The sequence below is a fragment of the Rhinolophus sinicus genome, chromosome 3, assembly GCF_057876585.1.
Source record: "Rhinolophus sinicus isolate RSI-liver-muscle chromosome 3, RSI-T2T, whole genome shotgun sequence".
NCBI lineage: Eukaryota > Metazoa > Chordata > Mammalia > Chiroptera > Rhinolophidae > Rhinolophus > Rhinolophus sinicus.
The window spans coordinates 64736397-64761845 of NC_142503.1; the positions used below are offsets into that span (position 1 = coordinate 64736397).

The 25449-nt window shown below is 37.1% G+C and overlaps 1 protein-coding gene across 2 annotated transcripts in view; it reads left to right on the forward strand.

Moving 5' to 3' along the window:
* The window catches only part of LNPEP (leucyl and cystinyl aminopeptidase), an 80634-nt gene extending 59021 nt beyond the window's left edge, over positions 1–21613 (forward strand). For both annotated transcript variants that reach the window (XM_088796646.1, XM_088796647.1), the window contains exons 12-18: positions 5891–6074; positions 7222–7378; positions 14150–14334; positions 15860–16021; positions 18669–18809; positions 19487–19568; positions 20219–21613. In XM_088796646.1, coding sequence (XP_088652772.1) covers positions 5891–6074; positions 7222–7378; positions 14150–14334; positions 15860–16021; positions 18669–18809; positions 19487–19568; positions 20219–20350 — 1043 coding nt within the window. In that variant the 3' untranslated portion in view covers positions 20351–21613. The remainder of the gene's footprint in view (positions 1–5890; positions 6075–7221; positions 7379–14149; positions 14335–15859; positions 16022–18668; positions 18810–19486; positions 19569–20218) is intronic.
* Positions 21614–25449: the final 3836 nt, after the last annotated feature.

Here is a 25449-nt window from a genome sequence, read left to right on the forward strand (position 1 = left end):
CACTGAATGTGCTAGCAGTCCTAGAATATAGCAAATGATATATTTTTATATCCTAGAATATATTTTATGTTACAAAATAAGAATTAGAGCAGTTTCTTAAAGTATGTTCTGCTCTCTGCTTTCTAGGGGTGGGCTGGGGCAATGAATGGCATTTTAACAAGCACCCTAGATGATTCTTATGCATAATAAAGGTTGATTCATGGCCTAGATTTATAGTAAACAATTATTACAAAATGTCCTGTAGACACAGTGTACATTTTTTTTGGTAATGAAAAAAAATGGGGCAAGAAATTATGATTACAAGGAAGGGAATCATAAAATGTGAAGATTGTGTATGCTGACCCGCAAGGAGTCTATAAAAAGCAATTGAAACGTAGTTTCTGACCATCTGTTAAATACCTCTATGAATGCCACATAATGTGTCCTCTTAATTTACATCCTGAAAGAACATAAGGCTCTTGGGTTCTGTGGGAAACATTAGTGATACTTTAGATTTATGGAAAGGGAAAATTTCTTGTTTGAATTTGGATCTGGTGTTCAATCCTGTATTTTTGAGAGGGTCGTATAGCTTAGTGGGTAAGGGAACAGACTGGAGCCAGATTGCCTGGTTCAGTTGTGTGATGGTGAGTTATATGACCTCTCAGAGCCGCATTCCCTCAGCTGTAGAATGGACATAGTGATTATACTTACTTTGTAGTGTTATGATGAGGATTACTTGAGTTCATTTATATGAAACACCTAGAACAATGATTGGCACGTGTTATGTGCTATATACATGTTAGCTATTGTTATTAATGTTGTTATTGGAAAAAATAAATGTAATATAGCCGCATAACATAAAATCGAGAAAATGGAAAAAAATCTTCTCAGCCTATCATAACTACTCTCATGATTATTTCTTTCTAGTCATTTTTCTTTCTTTCTAGTCATTTTCAAAGATATTTTTTACTTACTTGATATTGTGTACATGTGACTTTTATATCTTTTTTTTTTTCTAGGAAAAAAACCTAACATATACAGTAATTGACTTAATCTTCCCTTATTGTTGGACACTTGATTCACCATTTGTCTCTATAAAAAAAAAAAAAAAAAATTGAGCTCTTAAATGTTTTTTCGTTATTTAAACTTTTTCATAGGAATGCTTCTCAAAATGAAGACTGTGTTACCTTTTGTGATTTAATACATATTTCTAACTTGCCCTTCTGTTGTGTGGTAACAATTTTTAATGGCAGTTGAAATATATGAGCATACCAGTTGCATTGCAGTTAACTAGAGTGGAATGTTATAACAAGCTCATTACTTAAAACACTAAGAACAGTTGAAGCCATCATATCTTTGATTAATATAGCATAGCTGGAGATGCAAGGAAGTGCCACCTCCTTTAATGAGAACAAAACTCCATACTTCACGTGGGCCCTGGAAGGATAGTCTCTGAGACTATCATCTCAAAGAGAACAAATCATCTCATCTCCCTGTTTGAAAGGGACCAATAAAGAAATTTTGCAAGCCTCCCGATAGTATGCAAGTTTTGGGTGGTATTAGAAGTAATCGGACAATAAGAAAACTGCTTTTATTAGCCCTTTCCTTTTTAGCTCAGTTTATATGTGAGCTTCTTAAACTCTTTTTGAGATTCTATCTCCTATTTGTCTGCTCTAACCCTTACCTGGCACTCTACACTTCCATTGCACAAAAATTGTTTCAGCAACTCGAACATGCTATTCTTTCTCTTGTCTCTGGGCTTTTGCTGTTTTCTCTCCTGGAAGAACATTCCTGCCTCCCCGAACTTTGATTTGCTTCTATTCATTCTTCAGATCTTAACTCACCCATTGCTAGCTCCAGGAAGCCTTCCCTCACCCCAAGACAGGTTAGGTGCCCTTCTTATGTGTTTGAATAGCATTCTCGACTCTACTTTTAACATACTGTAAGTACTGTTTCACTAATGTCTCTCCCCACATTAGATGTATCCCCCCATTGAAGATAGATATCATAGCTATGTGAATCACTTTTGCAACCTTAACACCCAGTAGGCACACAAAAATTTATTGAATTAATAAATTTTAGTCTATAATGAAGTGACTCAATTTCAAATCTCACTGTAAAAAGTTCTAGGAAGAGAGCATTCATAGCCTTGATGAAATGATATCTTCTGTTTCCCTTTCATTTGAAAATATTTTTGATAAAGGGGAACATACAAAATGCACTATCATACAGTTGGTTTAGTCTAGAGCTGGAAGTGAGCCGATGTCTGATGAAAGCAGTGCCTGTTCCTTTCTCTTCTCAGCTGTGATATCTACCTTGCTGCTGCTGCTGTTTTAATTCCTGGCAGTTCAGGTTTTGAGAGTCCATACGGAAAATGGTCTGTCCTCACAAAAAAATGTTTGACCCTAAGGACACCTGGGTCTTCTTAGTTCCTGATGCTCCAGGGAGAATCACGGTTATTTATTTATTTTGCTTTCTGTTCTCAAAAGAAATGTAGCAGAGACAGTGACTACAGAGGCTTATTTTATGCCATATAACTTTAGTACAGTGTGTTATCTTGGTGGTTTGTTAAACCTATAGTATATTTCCATGTGTTCTAATGCCAGGATTGCTGGGTTAGTCCATTAGTTCAATTAAATATAGGACTTAATATTTGGTCAATAGCTTTGTCACTGTTCCCCACATACATGAATTTTGAACAATTGATAGTGCAGAAAAAGAGCTAAAAGGGGCCAGTTTTTCAAGTTCCATATTGAAGAAATTATACTTAAAAAATGAGTGTCTCCCTTCTCTCCCTCCCTTTCCCTCCTCCCCTTCTCCCCACTCCCTTCTTATCCACATCTTAACTCAGCCCTAAGCTTTTTAACTATAGGAAATTTTTGTAATAAATCTAACTTGAAATATTCACGTTTCTAGAAGGATATCACTGTGCCAGAAATATTTCTCTGAAACTTAAAGACATTTCATTGGAGTGAAAGGCAATTGGAAAAAAGAAGAAGGAAAAACATTTAATTAAGATATTCATCGTGTGCCATTCTCTGCTCTTGCCCCCCCCCCCCGCCCCCCCCCCCCATAAAATAAAGGAGAAGAAAGGGGTATTGCAGAAAGGAATGCTTTTGAACAAGAGGGGATGCAGTTGAACGGCAAGTCTCATGCTAGCCCTCTGGAGCAAACTACACAGAAAATTTTGCCACTTTGTAGTAGAAACATGGGTTTTGTTTCTGTGCTTTAATGTTTCTTTATAAAACAGTAGTTGATTTTCATAACTCATTGACAAATGGCTTTTAAAAATCAATATTAGGTTACTTCATCTGGGCTTCTGCCATTTAAGATTGGAGTTGCTCATTCTTTTTTACTACTCAATGGACTGTGAAAATTGAACTGTTAATCTGTTAATGATTATAATAAATTGAAAACATATGAGGGTAGCCTCATCCACATTTGAGCTGCAGGATGTAGTTACCTCCCTTGTGAGCGAAGCTATTATTTTTTGATACCTGTGGTTTTAATGATCTCCATTCTGGATCATTCAGAAGACCTGAAAGAGACTAGCATGTTGGCTCTTTAAATGACAACTCTGCTCTCTATGCTGTTGGCTGCACTGCTTTATATTCTGTCATCGAAATGACAGTAATAATTTCAAGTGCACTCCCAGCTGCGTCCCTCCTCGCTACCATCTGGATTTGGCTAAGTTTACAACATGGCCAGTTGCTTATCAGCCAAGATACTCTGTATTTCAATATTTTCCTATATCCATCCAGTGGGAAAATTGCCATACTTATTCTTTGCCTCCTTTTATGGGAAAGGGAGATTTGGTGCTATTTAGTCCTTCTTCCTACGGTCCTTTCTTCATAAAAACTCTGTAGGAAATTGTGTTTGGTGACCTGCAGAGTGTTGATATTTTTGTATTAGCTAATGATAAAGTTAATTTCATCAGTCATAGGTTTGTTAAAAATATCTCCCGCTTGGAGCATCTACTGTTACCGTCACAATTACTCCTTAGAACTACATTCTGCTCTGGAAAAAGGAATAATCCTTATTAATGTAAATGATCTTTCCCGTCTATTCCAATGTCAGCAATAAAACAGAAATTAGCATAGAATTTTTTAATGAAGAAGACATTATCTGATATGTCATCTTAAGACATGATCAGAATATAAGTCTTGTCCATCTTAAAAATCTTTTGCAGTTTTAGTAGAGTTGGAGTAAAGTATTAAGAGAATCTGATAAATTTCAATAATTCATGCTTTTGAAGTTAATACACCCTAAGACTTCAACTACTGAAGAGTTTAAATGTGTTTCTAAAGCATGTGTGCAAAACCCTTCATACAGAATTATTATATATCGCTTCTCGGCCTTTTGGCTAAGATCAAGTGCAGAATTATTATGATAGTGGAAATTTTGAAACAGCCTAAATGTTTCCAAATAAGAGTTTGGTTAAACTGTGGTAGGTCTTGAAATAGAATATTATGAAGATATTTGAACAATGCATACGAAGACAATGGAAAAACGGCGGGGGGTGGAATCTGATAGGTCAAAAAGCAGTATAAAAACAAATCTATATAGATCCACTGTATGGAATATTACATCAATTAAAATGTGTGTAGGAAAAATCTTGACAGGAAATATACCCCATAATGCATGCTATCGTTGTCTGAGTTTAGTTTTTTTCTTTCATCTCTCCTCTTTCTCTTTTAATTTTAAAAATTAATATTCTTCACTTTAACATGAGGATCGTAAACATTTATAAATCTTACTTAGATTTGCTTTAAAACCATTTACCGTATTTTGTTCATTCATTCTTTAATTCACCAAATATGTTTTAAGTACCTGCTAAGAACATTGTTTTAGGCACTGAGGGATTAACACTGACCAAAATAGTAAGCTCACGAGTTTATATCCTAATAAGTAGTTAATTTTAAGATGTTTAGAAGCGTACATACCCTTAGCGATTATATTAAATTCACGTCCTTGTTGCCAGCTTTAAAGGGCATTTCTTGATTAGTAATTTAAAGGATTTTAAAAATTCCTACGTATATTTTATCACCCGCTTTTGTAGTAATATAGTTTTTGTAGTCATATGTCTTGTAGCTCCTTATTAATTGTACATCAATTGAACAATTCTATGTGCATTTCTAACAATGGTCTCAGCATTTATATATGTAATGGTAAGGCCCCAAAAAGTGCATGTTATTTTTCTATTATTTTAACTGATTTATTTCTTCTTTGTGCCTAGTGAGACCTTTATTCTTCCCTAATGTTTATTTTGCTAGCTTTGAGTTATGTGACTTTTCTAAATCGTCTTGTTCTTCCTTTGCTAACATAATGAAAGGCAACAAAGGCCAAATGGAATCCATTTTATATAGTTCTTTCATGATCTTCTCCTACTGCCTCACCCTACACATACTTTATCTTCTCCCTGCTTCTCTTCTCTGGCCCAATGGACTTGGGAGCCAGTTCAGTGCACGGATACTTTCTCTCTGGGCTTTGAACTGTTAGGGTCCCTCTTCACCTGACTAATACCTATATAGATTTTGAAGTTTCACCTCAGGTGTCTTTTTATTTCCAAGAAACCTCTCCTAACCTCCCCTTGGGGGGGTGAAGCATTTCTTATATGCGCTTCCATAAAATACCATATTTTCTTTTTCGCTCAATAACATTTATATGATATTTTACATTAGATTGTAAGATCTATGAGAGAAGGGACAGACATATCTACCTTGTTCACCGTTAAATGAATGAATGAATAAATGAATAGTGTTCTTTGTTAACATGAAAATAACTGTGCTGAAAGGTAGAAATTTAGTTTCATAGTAAAACTAATATAAAAGTATACCATATTAACTTTGAAACAAAGCATCATTTAATATTTTTTCTTCTCTCTCTCTCTCACTGTTTGGTTCTGTATTAGATGTCATCAATCTTACAGAAGAAGTGCAGTGGATCAAAGTCAATACAAACATGACTGGCTATTACATTGTGCACTATGCAGATGACGACTGGAAAGCGCTAATCAAACAGTTGCAAGTAAATCCTTATGTCCTGAGTGACAAAGACCGAGCCAACCTCATCAACAACATCTTTGAACTTGCAGGGTAGAGTATATTTGGTTTGGGGTGTTTCTTTCTTTCTTTTTTTTTTTTTAAACAAGTGGTATTGAGGAAAAGAACATTTTAGAAAAACAGTTCAAAAGAGCTAGCATGTATTGCCTGTTACGTATCGTTCAGTTTGGAGGACTGGGAAAATAGAAGACATATTCCTTACCTCCAGGAGCTTTACCATCTATATGGAAATATCAGCAACAAACATCGAACAGTTAAATAATAAGATTTAAATAATATTTCAAGATTGTAGATGCCAACAAGCAAGACACATATTTGCTGAATAAATTGACATAGGAGTTCAGGCTTTGTTTTATTTCTTGAGAGAATTCTTTTTTAAGCAGCACTTAGTTTGAGCCTGAGGCTTAGTGCTTACTCACTAGTTCGAGGGGCACCTCTCACAGCTGGCAGCTCCTTACTTGGGTACCACTTGCCTCCCCAACCACCCCGTGCATTACAGAATCCCACAGCCAAGAATGGCAGTGATCTTGTGCAGAGATACCTTCTGAATAGAAAGATAACCAATGGAGGTTGTTAATGGGTCTAGAGACACAAAGAATACTCAAAAGTATTCCTTCCGGATGCTCTTGATCTTCCTATTTTGGCTCATTTTTTTATGACACGACCTTATATTATCTCAGCCATCATTGTTATGATTTCTATAAAATGGTTACTTTTTAAAATGTACTCACCATAAATTCACCTCAGCTTAGCAAGTTTGACAAACAAATTCCCATACAAACACACAAAAGAATTTCTGATATAGACCCTCTTTATGCCACATGCTCTCACCTGGTAAATGTAAGTAATTAAAAAATAAATAAAATTAGTACTCTTCATCTTTTCTCACCTAAGGTATTGTCATACTTTTCCTGAGTTAGTAGCAATTTACAGGTGACTTACAGAATAAAAAAGGAGCTATTGTTTATCTTTCCGCTGAAATGTGTCTTTAACCTTGGGTCACACACATGAACTTAATCAAAGATAATAATATTTAGTCTAACTTTACAGAATGACACTCTAAGCTTAAATTTTAGATCTTCAAGACTCACCATCTGGCCATAAAATTTCTCTCTCAGCATGCATAGAGTTCATCTGCCTGTCTCGGTGTATTTACTTTTTCTGTTCCTTTACCCTTTAGCCTGGGCAGAGTACCTCTTCGGAGGGCCTTTGATTTGATTGATTACCTTAGAAATGAGACCTGTACTGCGCCCATCAGTGAAGCCCTGTTCCAGACAGGCCTCATCTATAACCTCCTGGAAAAGCTGGGATACATGGATCTGGCCTCAAGACTGGTGGTAAGCCTGGCCCTGCCAGCTTCTCTTGATTGCTTGCCTTTACTTCTTAGTTCTAATTCTACTCTGCAGTAAGACTGAAAAAGCATCTAGTTAAATTCTGTTTGTCTTCACTTTCCAAGTGGTGAAATCTTTACTTTGAATCAAAATGTCATTGCTTACCATGAAGAGTCAATAAAAGCTCAGCGTGACGTACGTAGTCTTGTCTGAATACCAAAATACAGACTTCTGAAACTGCTATCACATGAAGAGAAAATTTCTCTGCAAATCCTGGTTTATTTGCATATAATACATGTTGAAACAGGTCTTTTGGCAAAGTAATGCTCCCCATTCATTTCCTAGTGGTCAATATACAATGATAGTTATGTCTGTATTGAGAATATTCTGTTTCACGTGTCCTTACTGGTAACCTGTCTTACGGATGATGATGTTGGTGGATATAAGTTTCTCTGCGAAGCAGTAAAGGAGTCTCGGTATTGGAGATTGTTTTACCTTTTTTAAAACCAGTTGACTGATTTAACAGTTGTTATTTTAGACACTTTCAGTATTAAACTATTGACTGAGTCTTTAAAAGCTTGGGAGGGAGTAGTGAATTCTTTGTTTTATCTATTTCTCCGAATCAGCACATTCTGACAACAGGGTTTGCTTTATAACCTAGTCAAGTTTTCCATGGACCACGCAAAAGATAGCTTTCAGGAAAAGGAAGAAAGTATTGGACCAGGACTTAGAGTAAGTCTTTTAGGGTTTTTGGTGTCCTCACTGGTAACAGAAAGGGATTGGATTACATCATTTTTCTTTTTTCTAACAGTCTCCTTTCTGCTGCTCTCACAGTCCTACTGTGCATGGCCTATGATAAGTGCTCTCATCACGTGCGTGATTCTCAGTGGGGGGAGGAAATGCAGGGCAGGGGGGCCATATAGAGTTTGAAAAGCACCCTTCATCACAAGTTTCTGATCTGACCACAAAGAAGCCACCCCCATTCCTACCCATCAGTGAGGTGCTGAAGTTATATGATTTCTGAGGTCTCTTTTAATTGATAGATTTTTTATCATTCTAAAGGCTTTTAACTACCGGCCTTTGTAAAGACGCCTGGAATGTGACCCAGCCCATAGTGATGGTCAGTAAATGTTGAATGAATAAATGAGTGAAACACACCAGAAACAAGTACATTTCAGTGCTTACTATATGCTGTATGTCCGGCTTGGTACTTAATGTAGATTACCTCGTTTGATACTCACTCAATACCAAATAGAGATTTCTAACCCTTATTAGATAAATGAGGAGACTAAATAACTTCCCCAAAGTCACTCACCTAATAAATTATAAAACTGAGATTCAAACCCAGATTAGTTTCACTCCAAAGCTTACTCTTTGTGTGATGTTGTTATATTTTAAATTAATTTGTATTCTAGCAATGTCATCTTTCTAATGATACTTCTTGTTGGAAAAATCAAAGCTGTTTCTTTCTTGCTATCAGTTTTTTTTTCTATTTTAAACAGATTTTAAGTAAAAACTATTTGAAGTGCTTGTAAACCATATGTTTAAGGTTTAAAATGACAGTCCCACATCTAGTTGCTGTCTTGAAAATGAAGTTTTCAACTTACTATTTGAGATTTCTTTTATATCAAAAATATTACTAACAGTATTTTTATAGTATGTGTGTGCCTTTCCAAGAAGTATGCAAATAGTTATTGGTCTCTCTTTTTTTTTTCGTACGGCATCTTTTTATTTACTGTTGCTTTAAATGCACTTTAAAATTTATCTACATTGATTGGGAACAAAGAAACACAATTATTGGTCTTTTTAGGTCGCACTTAGAATCCAACACAGACTTGTTCCTGTTAGTATATTAAAGAAATGGCCATTTGTGAGTCAGTTTAGCTACCTCCCATGGACATTTGGGTTATTTGCAGTTTGGAGCTATTATAAACAGTGTTACTGTGAATATTCTTATATGTTTCTTTGATGAATATTTGTGTGCATTTCTATGGGGTATGTGTCTGGAAGTGGAATTGCTGAGTCACAACATACACATGATTAATATTGTACTACCAAATCGTTTTTCAAAGTTATGCCAATTTAATGCTCCATTTCTATTCTGGCTCTGTATCCCTGCCAACACTTAATAGTAAACCTTTTTCCATTTAGCCATTCGGATGGGTGCATAGTGGTATTGCAATTTTGGCTTTAATTTGCATTTCCCTTATGACTAGTGAAGGAGAATTCTTTTTGATGTATTTATTGACCATTGGATATTCTCTTTTGTGAAGTACCCAAGTCTTTCATTTGTTTTTCTATTGATTGTCAGTCTGTTCTTCCTGATTTGTAAGAGTTCTTTATATTCTATTTATGAGTCCTTTATTGATCATGTTTATTTTTAAATATCTTCTCCCACTCTGGCTTGCTTTTTCACTCTCTTAATGATATTTTTTTATTAGAATGATTTTTAATTTTGGTGTCTGAAATCTGCCTAATCCAAGATATTCTCTTCTGTGTTCCCTTCTGTAAACTTTATTATTTTACCTTTTATGTTTAGATCTATGATCCATCTGGAATTGATTTTTGTATATGATCTGGGGTAGACATAAAGATTCATAGATTTTCAATATGGATATTTAATTGATCTAGCACTAGTGTGTTTCATTGTATACATATATTTTTTTTATTACGGAATTGCTATAATTACTTTGATTTGCCATATCAAATCACCACCATTTGGGGTAGTATATTAGTTTCCTAGGGCCACCGTAATAAATTATTACAAACTAATATCTTAAAACAACAGAAATTTATTCTCTTACAGTTCTGGAGGCCTTAAATCAAGGTATTGGCAGGGTAGGGTTGGTTTCCTCTAAGGGAGAATCTGTTCCATGCGTCTCTCTTAGCTTCAGGGAGTTGCCAGCAATGCTTGGCGTTCCTTAGTTTGTAGATGTATCGCTACAACTCTGCCTCTGTCTTCACGTGGCATTCTTCCTGTTTTTTTTGGTCCAAATTTCCCTGTTCTTACTAGGGCACCGGTCATTGGATTTGGGCCCACCATCATCCAGTATGACCTCATCTTAACTTGACTACATCTGCAAGAATCCTATTCCCAAATAAGGTCACATTCACAAGTTCCAGGCAGACTTGAATTATAGGGGGACGTTATTCAACCCAGTATGGGTAGTAATAAATAACAGTACGTATCACTCACTTTTCTTCACTATTAAAGGACAGTGTTGGACTCTAGAAAATGAAGTTTGCGAATAGAAATAGACCCTAAGAGGAGGCAGAATATCTGTCTACTGGGAAGCTGCCCAGCTAGTTAGATTTTATGGTGGCAGAACCACTCTTCCCCCTGCTTCTCTCCATTAACTCTGCTGAGGCCCAGTGTCAGGAAGCACTTGATACTCAAGCTACCCCTGTGCTGAGAATGTATATACTGAGCTCAATTCAAGGAGTTAGACCTCTGGAATATTTTCCTACTGTGACACTCAAATAACTATTTATCTTCATTCCAGATGTTGATTCCCAGTTCGCTGGGCAGGTATGTGTTTATTAAGAACATACTTCAGGCTGAGGTTCAGGGGACTGATGGTTAGAGGGCACGGGCAGGGGTGTTAGTATGCGTTTGGAAGACGACGGGCCCTTTAACTGCTGTAGATCTTCATGTGCGTATACTTGATTGTCAGTTAAAAGTCAAGTTAGTTAGCTTTAGTTCATCAGGAGGGAGAAAGTGTCTCTTTAAAATTCTTATTCTAATCTTAGGGCATTCTGATAGCATCAAAACTCTCAAAATATGAAATCTGACCCACAGTAGTCAGAGATTGGAATGGCAGAAATTTCTGAGTCCTTGGAGACAATCTTCAATCAGTATTTGTGATTAAGACTGGTGTCTAATTCTTTATGTCACTGTCGTCAGAGTGGTGTGTACATTTATTGGTCATTTTGTTGTGTAGGCTGTATATACCTACATAACACGTACCCATGTCCCACATTTTATGATGTATGCTGTGGTGTTGCAGTGGGTAGGGTCTGTAGGCACATTTGAATTGTGTCAAATTGTTCACATCTGATGTTAACATCTGATCCCAGCCATATTCCTGTTTCATCACTTATAAGTCTGTCATTATTTTACATATGAGGGGTTGCTGAGATAAACCTTTTGTAATAAAAGCTGACACTTCTCTTTTAAGAAGCTCAGTTGACCCAAGAAAGAACTCCCTGGGCGTATCAGTGTAAAATTAAAGCAGTAAATCAAAATGTAATATAAAACATAAGTGCCAGCATCTTTCCCTGTTTTATTTTTTAAATCATTTTGTGTTGTTGTTGTTGCATTTTATTGCATATCCAATGTTTGTAGCTTGTATAACCCCCCCCCCCCCAATTAGTTCCCTCTCCCCACTTGCCATTTTCACTTTATGAAATCAGGGGATTGGATTCTATTGTTTAATGAGTTTAAATTTCAAAAAATTAATTTAGAACCATGGAAAAATAGATTTAATTTTATTTTTGAAAGCGAAAGGTAATTTGAAGCACTTGCTATGGTTTATTAATCTTAAAAACATAACCTGTTTTACTTATAAAAATGATATTTTATAACAGCAGGAATTTTTTAAAATAGAATTTTTCTTTTTAAAATAGAATCTTTATTACGTTATCATTTGAAATATATTTAAAACCAACTATTTTTGGAATTCCTCTGGAATATTTGGTATAGGGAGTAACTAGTGAAATTGCACGCGATAATTCCGACGGAGTCGCTGCTCAGGAATTAGCCTCAGCACCTCCAACTGTCAGCTCCCCCTTGCCTTCAGGACTTTTAAGTGCCACTTTTTCCTACTGGCTTCTTTATGTTTTAGTAAACTGTCAAGGAACATTGCGCTTTTCTCCGCTTTTTAAAAATAGTATTTCAAACATGTAACTGTTTTTCTCTCCCATTCTTCCTTTGTTTCTATTTGACAGTTATGTGTAGCTTTGTTTCTATTTGACAGTTATGGGTAGCTTTGTTTCTATTTGACAGTTATGTGTAGCTTTGTTTCTATTTGACAGTTATGGGTAGCTTTCAAATTTCTTTTCTGCTTCAGCCAGTTGGGATGGTTTGCTCTCGTGCTACCGTTGAGGTCAGGCCAGTGGAAGACAGTATGTACCAATGCAGTCATGTGTATCCACTAGGATCTCTTGCATTGCTTTTAAGTGCCTTGCATTACCAATGAGCATGGCAAGTACTTTTCTGCTTCATGTCCTCCCAATGACTCGCAAGCTTTGTCACTCACACATTCCACAAGGTGGCTGTTCTCTATTTTATTGCTTTTGAAGCAAACAAACAAATGCCGGTCCTTCTCCTTGCATGGATTCTTTCTTCTGTTCTCATAGTCAGCTCCACAAGAGACTTATTCAGAGAAAGTGTGCTGAGAAAATGGCCTCAGCAGTTTAAAACTCTCCAACTAGGATTCATTTTAGGTACTGACTGTGGTGCTCTGAAAGAATATAATGCTCTGGGAAGGACTTGAGCTAATTTTCTGTGGTTGAGAGTTTCTGTCTGTGGCTGTCTGTGGTACTTGACGACCTGATGTGAGCCATGATAGAGACAGGGTGTTAAAGAAGTACCAGTGCAAAGAGCCCCTGGGCCCAGTACCCTGGAGGCGGAGCATGCCTGTAATTTTTCTCATTTTGATTCTCCTCATTTATAGCCATACAGATTTTCTAAAAACAAAACAAAACAAAACAACTTATAAGCATTTTTACATTAGAATTTTTGTTCCTTTTAGTGGCATTCATAAATGCATATTTTGTATGGTGGTTCTCACCCCTGCCCACGCACCACAGCTTGCAATATGGAAATACCTGCATATACTATGAACAGCTTCTACACTTCTGTTGGTTTCTTAATACCATAAGTATACATTTAAGAATGACATCTTCTTCAGAAGTAACTATAATGCTGGACTGGATAGTAAATGATTTTACTGAATAGCTGTTCATTTCCTTAAGTGTGATAAGGTATTATAGTTATGTAGAAGAATGCCCTTATCTCTGGGAGTTGTATGCTAACATATTTATAAATGAAATACCATAATATCTGTAACTGACTTTTCATATGGTTCAGCTAAAGTAGGAAAAACATGTGTGTATGTGTGTTAATACGCACATAGAAACAAAGCAGTTAAAAACCAGCGAAGCTAGCATATGGGTGTTCATTGGGCTATTTTTTGTAGCTAAGGTTCGAAAAGTTTTTAAATAAAAAATTGGGGGAGGATAACTATAAACAACTATACTTTCCTGCAGTCCTCATTTTCTCTCTAATTTGATTACATTAGTTTGTTACAGTGTCAAACTAGTTGCTATTTTAAATATTCCTTTAATACTGGATTCAGAAACATTTAAACATCTACCATGAGTAAAGAAGTACATTTTTTCTCTCCTAGTTTTATGGATTTATGGATTCTAAAGTCACGAGGTCAGGAAGTTCCAACTTTCTTTTAGCCGTGGTTTTAGGTGATATTTTTTGGCAGGCAAATAAATTCTAGCTGCGAACACACAGAAAAAAGTTTCCCTACTGCGCAGAAGTCATTAATTTTCTCTGTGTTGTCACTGAAAGTCCTCCTGGCCTACAGCAGCCTTATGTCTTATTGAATGGTTTCATCCCAGCTGTGTGTGGGCAATTGATATTTAATGAGTAATAGCTATATCTCCCTGCCTTTTTTCTCCTTGGGTAAATGTTGGGAAAAAGAGATCTAGTTGTCCTGATTTTCTGGTTGTCCTTCTCCATTATAATCCATGCTGTCTCTCTAGACCAGGATATTTAAATTGCTTCAAAGCCAAATTCAACAGCAAACTTGGACTGATGACGGCACCCCATCTATGAGAGAGCTGCGGTCAGTCTTGCTAGAATTTGCTTGCACCCACAACCTCGAGAACTGCAGCACTACTGCCATGAAGCTATTTGACGATTGGATGGCATCCAATGGAACGCGAAGGTGACGTGTGCTTCTACTCAAATGAACTCTTCCTCTTCTTTACCTCCCATCATATCCTGAAACCAGGATCTTCTCCTCGTGGATCACAAATGTTGTAAAACTCAGTGTTAATATAGGTGAAGTCTATGCCCTTGTATTATAAAATAAGGCTGTTTTTCAATTGTGGTTAAATACATATGAGTACAACATGAAATTTACTATCTTGAACAATTTTTAAGTATACGGTTCAGTAGTGTAAGTATATTCTCGTTGTTATGCAGCCAATCTCCAGAATTTTTTTATCTTGCAAAACTGAAACTTTTTACCCGAACAACTTCTCACTTTCCCCAAGCCCTGGCAACCACCATTCTACCTTCTATTTTATGAGTTTTACTGCTCTAAATACCTCATATAAGTGAAATCATACAGATTTTGTCTTTTTGTGACTGGCTTATTTCACTTAGTATAATATACTCAAGGTTCACCCACATTGTTCATGTGTCAGAATTTCCTTTCTTTTTAAGACTGAATAATCAGTCTGTTGTATGTATACACCACATTTTGCTGCTCCATTCATCTGTTAATAGAAAGGTTGTTGCTTCTATCCTTTGGCTCTTACGAATAATGTTGCCATGAACATGGGTGTCCAAATATCTCTTTGAAACCTTTGCCTTCAGTTCTTTCAGAGATTAGGATATTCTTAATATATCTTTCAGATATATACTTAGAAGTAGGATTGCTAGATCATATGGTAATTCTATTTTTAATTTTTTGAGGAACCACCATATTGTTTCCAATAATGGCTCCACCATTTTACATTCCGACCAACAGTGTACAAGGGTTCCAATTTCTCCACATTCTCACCAACATTTGTTATTTTCTGTTTTTTCGATAGCAGTCCATCCTAATGGGTGTGGGTTGTCAAGAAAGTCTTTTTTAATTTAGGATAAAACATAGCAGATGGAGTTAGAAATTAGTAGAAATGTTTTTGATGATGATTGGTTCTCTCTAGGTTCCTTATTGGGCATTATGGACAAAGAGTCAAGCCTCAGATAAAGAGTTGGGGGGCCTTTGGGTAGGGGTTTTGGATAATCTTATTGAGGTTCTTTCCAGCTCTGAGATCTTCATAAAAGCAGAAAACTATGCTTCTTACCTCCTTCTCATCCACTCCCCACATTTCTAACATGGAACTTACCACACCGTATTGTAATGTATATATTTATTGTTCTGTATTGTGTGGTAGCCTGTCACTTCCTAAAGAACAGAGTCTGGGTCTCATTCTTTCCCTCTCCATCATCCAGCCAGTTGCCTGCCTCGTTCTTTATGGATGCTCAGTGAATAGTTATTATATTAAATTGAATTTATATTCCTTATAGTCCCACCACTAGGACAGTAGCAACCACTAAATTAACCTGAAAACTGGAACCGTAAAAATTCTTCTAATTATTGCCTGCTCTGATCCCAAAACACCACCTCTAGTCAGTTCCTTGCCTTTGTACTCAGGATTATTTCTTACTCTTTTCACATTTGACCACCTCTCTTACAGCCTGCCGACTGATGTCATGACGACCGTGTTCAAAGTTGGAGCAAAAACAGAAAGAGGCTGGTCATTCCTCTTAAGCAAGTACATGTCTTTAGGTTCTGAAGCAGAGAAGAATAAAATACTTGAAGCTCTTGCCAGCTCGGAGGATGTATGGAAACTTTACTGGTATGAAACCACCTGAGGAATAGGCTATATAGAAACCCAAGGCATTAAAGCATCATGCTCTTGTGGTGGGGAGCTCATTTTCTCTGGGATCTCCCTTTCCCTCCCTTTACTCACAAACCAGAGCTGCCTTGGACAGTGTGGTAAGGAGCCCGCGTGTATCACGTGGGCTTCATGTCAGGGATGGGACATACGGGCCAACAGTGCTTTGGCCTGAAGACTTTGGAACATGCCGAGAATCACAAGCCCCTCCCACTTTCTGCGTCAACACTTCTTCCTCCCCTTGGCATGTTGTCTTTAATTCCACAGTTGCTGCTTCATTCTTTTTGGACAAGGCATTGCTTTGTCCAAGCCGTCATTTTGAAAATGCAGATACTTCAGAAAATGGTAACATGGAAAAGCTTGTAGGCTACACCTTCCTGTGAATTTGTCAGACCTTTCCTTTTTAATGTTCAGCTGATGAAGACCTGGAAATGCGAGTTTCACATGGGGAAAGAAGGGCAGTGAGTAGGGCCTCCTGACAGGAAGAACAGTCAGAGGCAGAGTGGAGGAGCTTCTGAGGAGCCACGGGAAACATGAAGGTCACTTCAGAGTCGACACCAGGAAGGCTAGAGGGAGGCTCTGAGGTCTCATTGCTGCCCTTGGACGTGTAATTTTTCTCAGATAAATCCTAATGGTGTCCCAGAGATGTCCTCAGTATCTGCACAGACCCATTTTCCAAAGGATATACTATAAGTAATCGTTTTCTTTAGAGTAGTAGCTTACCTTTGACCCAAGCAAATAGACAAAGGTTTTTGTTTTTAAATTATTAAGTTGGTGCAAAAGTAATTGCGGTTTTTGCAATTGTTTTTAACCTTTTAAACTGCAATTACTCTTTTGCACCAGCCAAATAGTAACAATTTTGTTTTAAAGTACTAGCACACTAATAAATTCCCATAATAAAGTATTTTAAACAACACCTGAGAAAATGGAATAAAATATGAAAGTATCTCTCGTGGTCCCTCACTTCCATTCTTGTTCTCTCTGCTCACAGTGTCAGTCCTGGTCGGTATATTTATATACATCACACCCAGTGTTGTGTGTTGGTCCTTTTAGTGAAAGATCAGTCTTTGAGATTCACCATATCAGTTCATAAAGCCTACGTCATTTGTTTTTATGACTGCATAGCATTCCGTAGTCTGGCTCTAATCTATCATCATTGATTTGATCCATCACATCTTGATGGGTGCTTGGGTTTTTCTTCCTTTAAAAATACTGCTGTATTCTTTTGCGGGTATGTGTTTTCTCACTATACACAGATTTTATAACAATAGTAGATGAGAACTGCTTATGTTCAAATGCCAGGCTTTTGTAGCTGTGTAACTGAGGTAATTGCATAACCTCAGTTTCTTAACCTACAACACGGGGATAGGTAATAATTACCCATTTCAAGCCTTGTTAGGATTTCTGCCCATGTGTCCCGTCCCTGAGATGAAGCCTACCCAGCGTATGCGGACTCCTCACCACACATCTAAGTCGGGTCTGGTCTGTGAGTAAAGGGAGAAAAAGGGAGGTCCCAGAGAAAATGAGTCAAGAATTTACAACATTAATATAGTACGTATGAAGTATCAAAAAATATCAAGAGTATATTCTTAAATGTATCTTCATTTTCACATTATTCAAGCAGCCCAGTTTTTAAGAGTAATAATATGCCTGCTCTCTCAAATCAATTACAGTTTTTGTTTTGTTTTGTTGGGGAATATTGAGGAACAGTGTGTTTTTCCAGGGCCCATCAGCTCCAAGTCATTGTTCTTCAATCTAGTTGTGGAGGGCGCAGCTCAGCTCCAAGACCAGTCACAGTTTTCAATCTTTAGTTACAGGGGGTGTAACCTTGTTGAGAGCTTTCACTCTAACCAACTGAGCCATCAGGCCCGCTCTCCAGAAACTCAGCTGCAGCTCATTGTCTTCAATCTAGTTGTGGAGGGTGCAGCTCAGCTCTAAGTCCAGTTGCCGTTTTCGGTCTTTACCGTGTTTCCCCGAAAATAAGACCTAGCCGGACAATCAGCTCGAATGCATCTTTTGGAGCAAAAATTAATATAAGACCCGGTATTATATTACATTACATTACATTACATTACATTATATTATATTATATTATATTATATTATATTATATTATATTAAAGACCCGGTCTTATAGTAAAATAAGACGGGGTCTTATATTAATTTTTGTTCCAAAAGACACATTAGAGCTAATTGTCCAGCTAGGTCTTATTTTTGGGGAAACACAGTAGCTGCAAGGGGCACAGCCCACCAGCCCATGCGGGATTTGAACTGGCAACCTTGTTGTTGAGAGCTCGCACTCCAACCAACTGAGCCATCCGGCCGCCCCAAATCAATTGTAGTTTTTAACAAAAAAAATACCAGTCTTCAGAACTAATAAATTTTACCAGAGTTTATTTCTCAAATGTCCTAAGTGCTTATCTCCTTGGTGAGATCTTCCTTTGTTTAAAAAAAATGACAAGTTTTCAATCTATTGATCAGCCTAATCCAAAACTTCCATCCCTTGAACTGCTACAGAGCTTTAATTAGGAGGCCAGTACTAATTTAAGTTTTGTGATCACTCCATCGTGAATAATTATTTTAGAAGCTAAATCTGCTTTGCTTTTCAGGTTAATGAAAACTAGCCTCAGTGGAGATAACATCCGAACACAAAAGCTGTCGTTTATCATTAGAACAGTGGGCCGACGTTTTCCTGGACACTTGTTGGCATGGGATTTTGTCAAAGAGAACTGGAATAAGCTTGTACAGAAGTAAGTTTCTCAGAGAATTGCTAGCTTTTAGTATTTTCAGGCTCTGCGTTTAAAAAACATGCCCAGTGTTGTCGTGGTTCACAGGAGTTATGATTTGCTATGAGAGGAAAAATGCTTCAGTGACAGTTTTAACTGAAACACCCAGAAATGTTCACATTTGTAAACGTAATTCCATAACGTGAGTCACGTAACAGTTGTGTTCCCTGTGAGTGCTAATCAAGCCCAACCGTGCTTGACACCAGGTCACTTAGCTTAGCATGGGCCCCGGGCGACTTCAGAATGGCTGTTTAGTTATATGTGTTGAAAAATGCCTCTTCGTTGCCGAGGGATCATTAAGAACTCACACCCAGCTCGAGAGCACGTGTAGGTGTTTTTCCTTCTAAAATAGTAATGACATTTCTGGATGTTTGATGTGATTTTTGAATAGATCAAATGGATTAATAATTTATCTGGGTATTCCTAACTCCTGCCTTTTCCTGCCCACCTTTCCCTCCCACTGGCAGTAAGTGTGTGTAGGACTACTGATTTACTGGGCTGTGGTTCCCAGCAGCTGGACTCAGCTCTGCTTGGGGCATGTGTAGCTCACAGTAAAGCATTTCCTTTGCACGCAGGAACCTGGCTTACCAACAGCTGCCTCACGTTTTGCTCTTTTTGCTGTTCTGTTTGTGTTTCTTCAGGTTCCATCTGGGTTCCTACACCATGCACAGTATTGTTGCTGGATCAACTCACCTGTTTTCAACAAAAGCACATTTGTCTGAGGTTGGTTGTATAAAATGCTAGTGGGGAGATTGGGTCACCCTTTCCCCTCCGGCTGCTCAGTTTAAGTCAGATGGTGGCTTCTCATGCCAATTTCTGTTCCATTGTCTGCCTTCATCAATTCTGGTGATTCTGCATTGAGATTACTTCTGAAGGGTGGATATACAGCAATGAGAAAAAAATTCTGATAAGGAAAAATTCTGATTCCATTCTCAACAATATTCTATTGTCTCCCTCATACAAATATTATTATTTTTAAATTAATACCAGTATGTGCCAAGTTTCTTTTTAAGTATTAATAAAACTGTTCTAAGGAATTCTACTCCAAGGGTAAAAGAGGGCACCACACCTAACTTTAGACTCTACTTCATTTGCTGTTACTTGGCTTTTTTTTTTTTTTTTTTTTTTTTTTTAATTTGAAAACTTCATCCTTGTGGGAGTAAGGAGAATTTATTTTTTAAATTCAGGTTTCACCATACTTGATCAGTAACTTGATGTAAATACCTGGAATATTAACATACTTCTTGTCTCTACTTCTTTCAAGACATTCAGCACAGCTGTCACTAAAAAAGCTTAATTTGGAAAAGATATTCAGATTAGTTACCCGAGATCTACTGTTCTTCTTTTGAAATACTTCTGTGTGTAACTTACAGGTTCAAGCGTTCTTTGAAAATCAGTCAGAGGCAACCTCTCGGCTTCGCTATGTCCAGGAAGCTTTGGAAATCATTCAGTTGAATATCCAGTGGATGGAGAAGAACCTTAAAACTCTGACGTGGTGGCTGTAGCATCGCCAACTGCAACTCATTGTGTCGCCCATTCAGAGAGCTTGTTAACTTGACTCTGCTTTTTGCAAAAGCCAAGGTGAAGCCAAGGGTCGCTGCTGAGTTGTTTGCACTTTTAGGAGTTCTAGTTAGCTCAGGGCCTGTCTGTATTTTTCATCTGTCTTTTCTGAAATGTCTTTGGGGAGTATGTAGTTATTTATTACAAAATTATATTCACCTATATGCCAACCATCTACAAAAACAATGAGTAATTTTTCTACTTTGAAGATATACAAATGGGGGGAAAATATCTGTTTTGGAATTCTGTTCAATTTCTCAGTATCCAGAAAATACTGACACAGTGAAACAAGGAAAGATCTACCATCTTTGCAGGCTGCTGGTTTGTCAGCTATTTGTTGCTTCTTGTTGATAGATGTTATTTGAATGTGGTACAAAGTTAGCTTCTGAGAGTGTGGCGATGGAGTTGATGGAGCACGTGACTGCAGAGAACTGACCTCAGGTGTGCGGATCTACTTGGATTCAGGGTTTTGATTAATCCTTCATTTCCTGGAAACAAGTTTCAATAAGATCTATAACTGTCATTCATATATATGTATTTTTTTCTTTTTTTTTTTTCTGTAGAATAACCAGGTGCTACAGAATTTTTAAATTTTTGTTATGTTGAAAAGCTAAATAATGAGGCTAAAAGATTAAATTTTCCAAATATTTAACACTTTCTTTTTCATATTTTAAGAAAATGTTTCAAACCAAGTTAGCTTTAATTATAATTATGTTATTCATAAATTTCAATATCCTCTAAATCTGTACACTTTCCTCGCTCCCTGCCATATACCTTATGTTATAAATAAGTGGTTTTACATTTATGGCAAGCATTTTGTTAGTGCTATTGTTTTTTATCATGACTTTATCACTGTTACTAAGAATATAAGTTGTTTAAGATGCCTTTTGGCTTGATAGATTATAGACGCTTCTCTGAATCATACCCATGGATAGACTTACATTTTATACGATAGAGTAGCACATTAGAAACACATTTTAAAATAGGGCCTTTGAGAAATTGAACCTTTTTGTTTGAAGTTCACCATAGTACCTTAAAGGAAAAAGGAGAATGTGGGATAGGAGTAACTTGATTCAGGTTTAATATGGTGGGCTTTGAATCTTTTCTACTATCAAAAACAGTACTTTAGTTGAGGAACCATAATTTTCTTTTATCATGGCCAAACTAACAAATTAAAAGGAATGGCCAAAGAAAGAAAGAAAGAAAAATGAGGGAAGATATCCAAAACTATATGGCGTTTTTACTACTAAAGGAGAAATACTGTACTTGAATTTTTTGAGCTATGCAGACTTATCCGTAGATTGTTATGTTTCTTTGATTCTTAGGAGAAAAGCTTTCTTCCTAATAATTCTTGAGTACTTCATATTTTGTTTGAAAACATCATCTATGTACATAAAAAGGGTAGTTGTCCATTTGCAAGCACTTAAAAATACTCCACAGAATCAGAAAATGGGAAAGATCACCTTTTTTAATTCAGCAGGTGTAAAGTGAGAGTATATAGGATTGTGTATAAAATTATATTTTACTTTGTGAAAATATTTTTATATAATAAAATTTAAAAGGCTGGCAAGCTAAAAGATAGCCTTCTTTAATTCTGGTGTGCTTTCACCCAATTTAGTCTTTTCTAAACATTTATCTCTCTGTTTTAGAGTAAAAAATATTATATCCTAAGAATCACAGAATCATCTAAAGATGTCCTATTGAAACTGGGGTAATTGTAGGTATTTATTCCTCTTGTGCTTCAGTAAATGAATGATAATTTAGTGATACTGAAAGTTAGTGTGTTTTTATATTTCTAGAGTGGGGGAAAAATACTAACTTCTAAGGGATTTTTTTGTTGCTGGTTTTTTACCATGTTATATTACTAAATTCCACTTTGATACAGAGTTTAAATTTTGCTACTTCTCAAAATCAGTTAAGATACTTCTCTGCCCATCTTTACATTGCTCCTGTAACATGTTAACTCTGCATATGGCAAATCTTGTCTTGAATTATATCATTGTTTCCTGTGAGTATATATGTGTGTGTGTCGTATGGGGGATATTATTATAAGTAAAACTTTATCAAAACATCAGCTAAAAACAGAGGTAACTTGTAATCCATTGCTATCTTTGTACTCAAAGCTGTCCATTCCCATGAGACCGTGTCCATACTATTTGTAATTTTATTTGTGGGCCTCACCTCAAACTTTCCCACAGAATTCCATAAATTTAAAAGTTATGCCAACTCATAGAGGTCTATGAGGGACACTTCTAAATACCAACTCTTCAATCAGCAATATAATGTTAAGTAATAGGTAGACCATGTATATAATAAGTATAATTGTAGCTTTTGAAATATTTTTTCCCCAAAAACTTTATCTTAGCCACTGTATTTCTGAGAACTCAAATAGATTGAATCAGTCAGCAGTCACAGTTTGCTTTTTCATATAAGCACATAGGCCCATGACACAATTGCCCTGTTTCCCTGAAAATAAGATCTTGCTGGATAATCAGCTCTAATGCGTCTTTTGGAGCAAAAATTAATATAAGATACGGTCTTATTTTACTATAAAACCTGGTATAATATATAATGTAATGTAATATAATATATAATATAATACCAGGTCTTATATTATTTTTTTGCTCCAAAAGATGCATTAGAGTTGATTGTCCGGCTAGGTCTTATTTTCGAGGAAACACAGTACGTACTTGTCCAACAAGTATTCATTGCAGAGAGACAGTCTGCTTGAATGTAATATAAAAGACACATCATACTAGGTTGTTAGGAAAGGTAGATTTGGAAGTCTGGAATTTTGAAGAAAAACCTCTGTTTTGGAGATCTGAAAGGCTATGAAAGTAGAAATCTGAGGAGTCCAGTGATTGGAATTCTTGAACTGCAAGTAGTGTCACCTTCCACCATAAACTTGTGCCTTCCTCCATCTTATTGTTTAATATAAGCCTCTTGAGGTAAAATTGTGTTGTTTGCCATTGTTTCAGAACTTTCATACTCTCACAGGTTCTACTTCACTCTAATAGCCTTTGCCACTTGTGCTCTCATTTGATTGTGCTATAGCCACTGTAGGAACAAAAGCGCTTGCAGGAGAGCCCTGGGTACGTAGAGGGTGTAAGGGTGCGTCAGTCTTCCTGGGTACAGAACAGAATCCTTTCTGCATATTGGAAAGTAAGAAATGAAAGTTAGGTGCTGAGTTTGTTGGATTACTGATAGCCTGTTACTGAGTTAGATGTTAAAGGGTCTATTCAGACTAGAGCACCTGGAACGAGAATCAGCAGTCAGACCACCGACCATTCACAGGGTCCGCATGCACTTCATAGGGCTGAAGGGACGACCGTGCGTGCTTCTCAGGAGATATGTCAATACCAGAAAGCAGGTCCTGGGCGGAGTTTGCAAAACAAGACCTGGCTTTCCGAGGTATGGTGTAGTCCTCTCCCCTTTGCCGTTGTCATTCGTGTTTTCATTGAAATCAACTCTCTTTTTAAAGAGCTTCCCTCCCACCCCCATTTGTACTTAAAAAAAAAAAAAAGTGTATATATTTTCGCTGTTTTTTGCATTCTTTTATTTTGTGCTTCATTCTCTACATTGGCAAGTAAGTATCATAAAAAGTGGAGGTCCAAAAGTCGGACAAATCTCCTCTACTCCCTTTCCCTTATTTCTGGCATAGGCAGTAGCTCGCAGAATAGTTGATTGATTCTTTGGGTGGCTTTTTGGGGGGATCTACCCTAAAATGTACATATGTATTTTTGATGTGTTTTCATACTTTCGTTTTGTATATTTGGTCCTGATGAAAAGTGAAATATTGTCCTGTGAAAATCCTTTCTGCCTTCCCATATTGCCTGTGTCCGGCAACAGCTAGAGAGTAGCTATCTGATTTTTCTTTTTTGGAAGCAGATGGTGATATTGGGAGGAGACCAGAGTGTGTTCTTTAAAAACTGTATACAAGTGTTTTTGCTGCTATTTTGTGGGTGCTGTTTTCATTTTGTATTTCATTCATCCTTTTCATGGATATGTAGCTATCTAACCAACCGTGGAGGTCCAGAAGTAAGACAGATGTCCCATTTACCCCTCTCCTTATTGCCCGCGTGGACAGTGAGTGACTAATAGAGTAGTTGTAGTTGCTGTTGTTTTGATGTGGTCTTAGGGGCGTTGCAGGGGTTGTATGTCATTCTGTCAAGTGTATATAAATATGCTACTTATTTATATTTCATTTTGTACGGTGTTTTTGCATGGATGCGTATGTGCTGAATGAAAATTGAGGTTCAGAGTATGACACATTTCCTCTTCTCCCTTTTCCTTCTTGCCTCTTGGGACAATAGCTAATAGAGTACCTTGCTTTGTTTTGTGGGGTGGGAGAGGACGGGGTCTGTACTTAACATATGTAAATAAATCTGCTACCACTGTGCATTGCTAATTCATGTTGTACTATGTCCTTCTCTTAGGACGTGACAGTACCTAATGAAACGTGGAAGTCCGGATGTATGGCAACCTCCCCTGGTCCCCGTCCCTTACTGCCTGTGTGGGCAATGGCTAGTAGTAGAGTAGGTGCTGGAGTGGGGTTTGAGGGCGGGTGCGGGAGGGGCACACAGGGCTGCACTTACTGTATAGATCTGTTTTTACTACTGGTAGTGTTATTTCACTGGGGGGCCGACTGGAAGGTACCTAAGGAACCATGGCGGTCCGGATGTGTAACAGTCTCCTGCCCTTCCCTTATTGCCTGTGTGGGCAATGGCTACTAGGGTAGCTAATTAGTTTCAGGGGTTCTTTTGTGGGTATTGGGGTAAACACTTTTTAAATACTTATAGACATTTGTACTTCTTATTATAGTATTTCATTGGGCACCCAGTCCTTCACTTGGGCATGTGGGTTCCTATTGAACCATGGGGTTGTGGATGTATAGCAGTCTCCTCTTCTCCCTCTCCCTTTTTAAAACTGTCTCGATCATGTTAAAGTAGTTTGGGTTTTTTGAAGATTGAGGGGTGGGGGGTGGGAAGGGACTAAGGGCAGGATACCTACTTTTAAAAACTGTATATACAGTATTTGTTTCTAT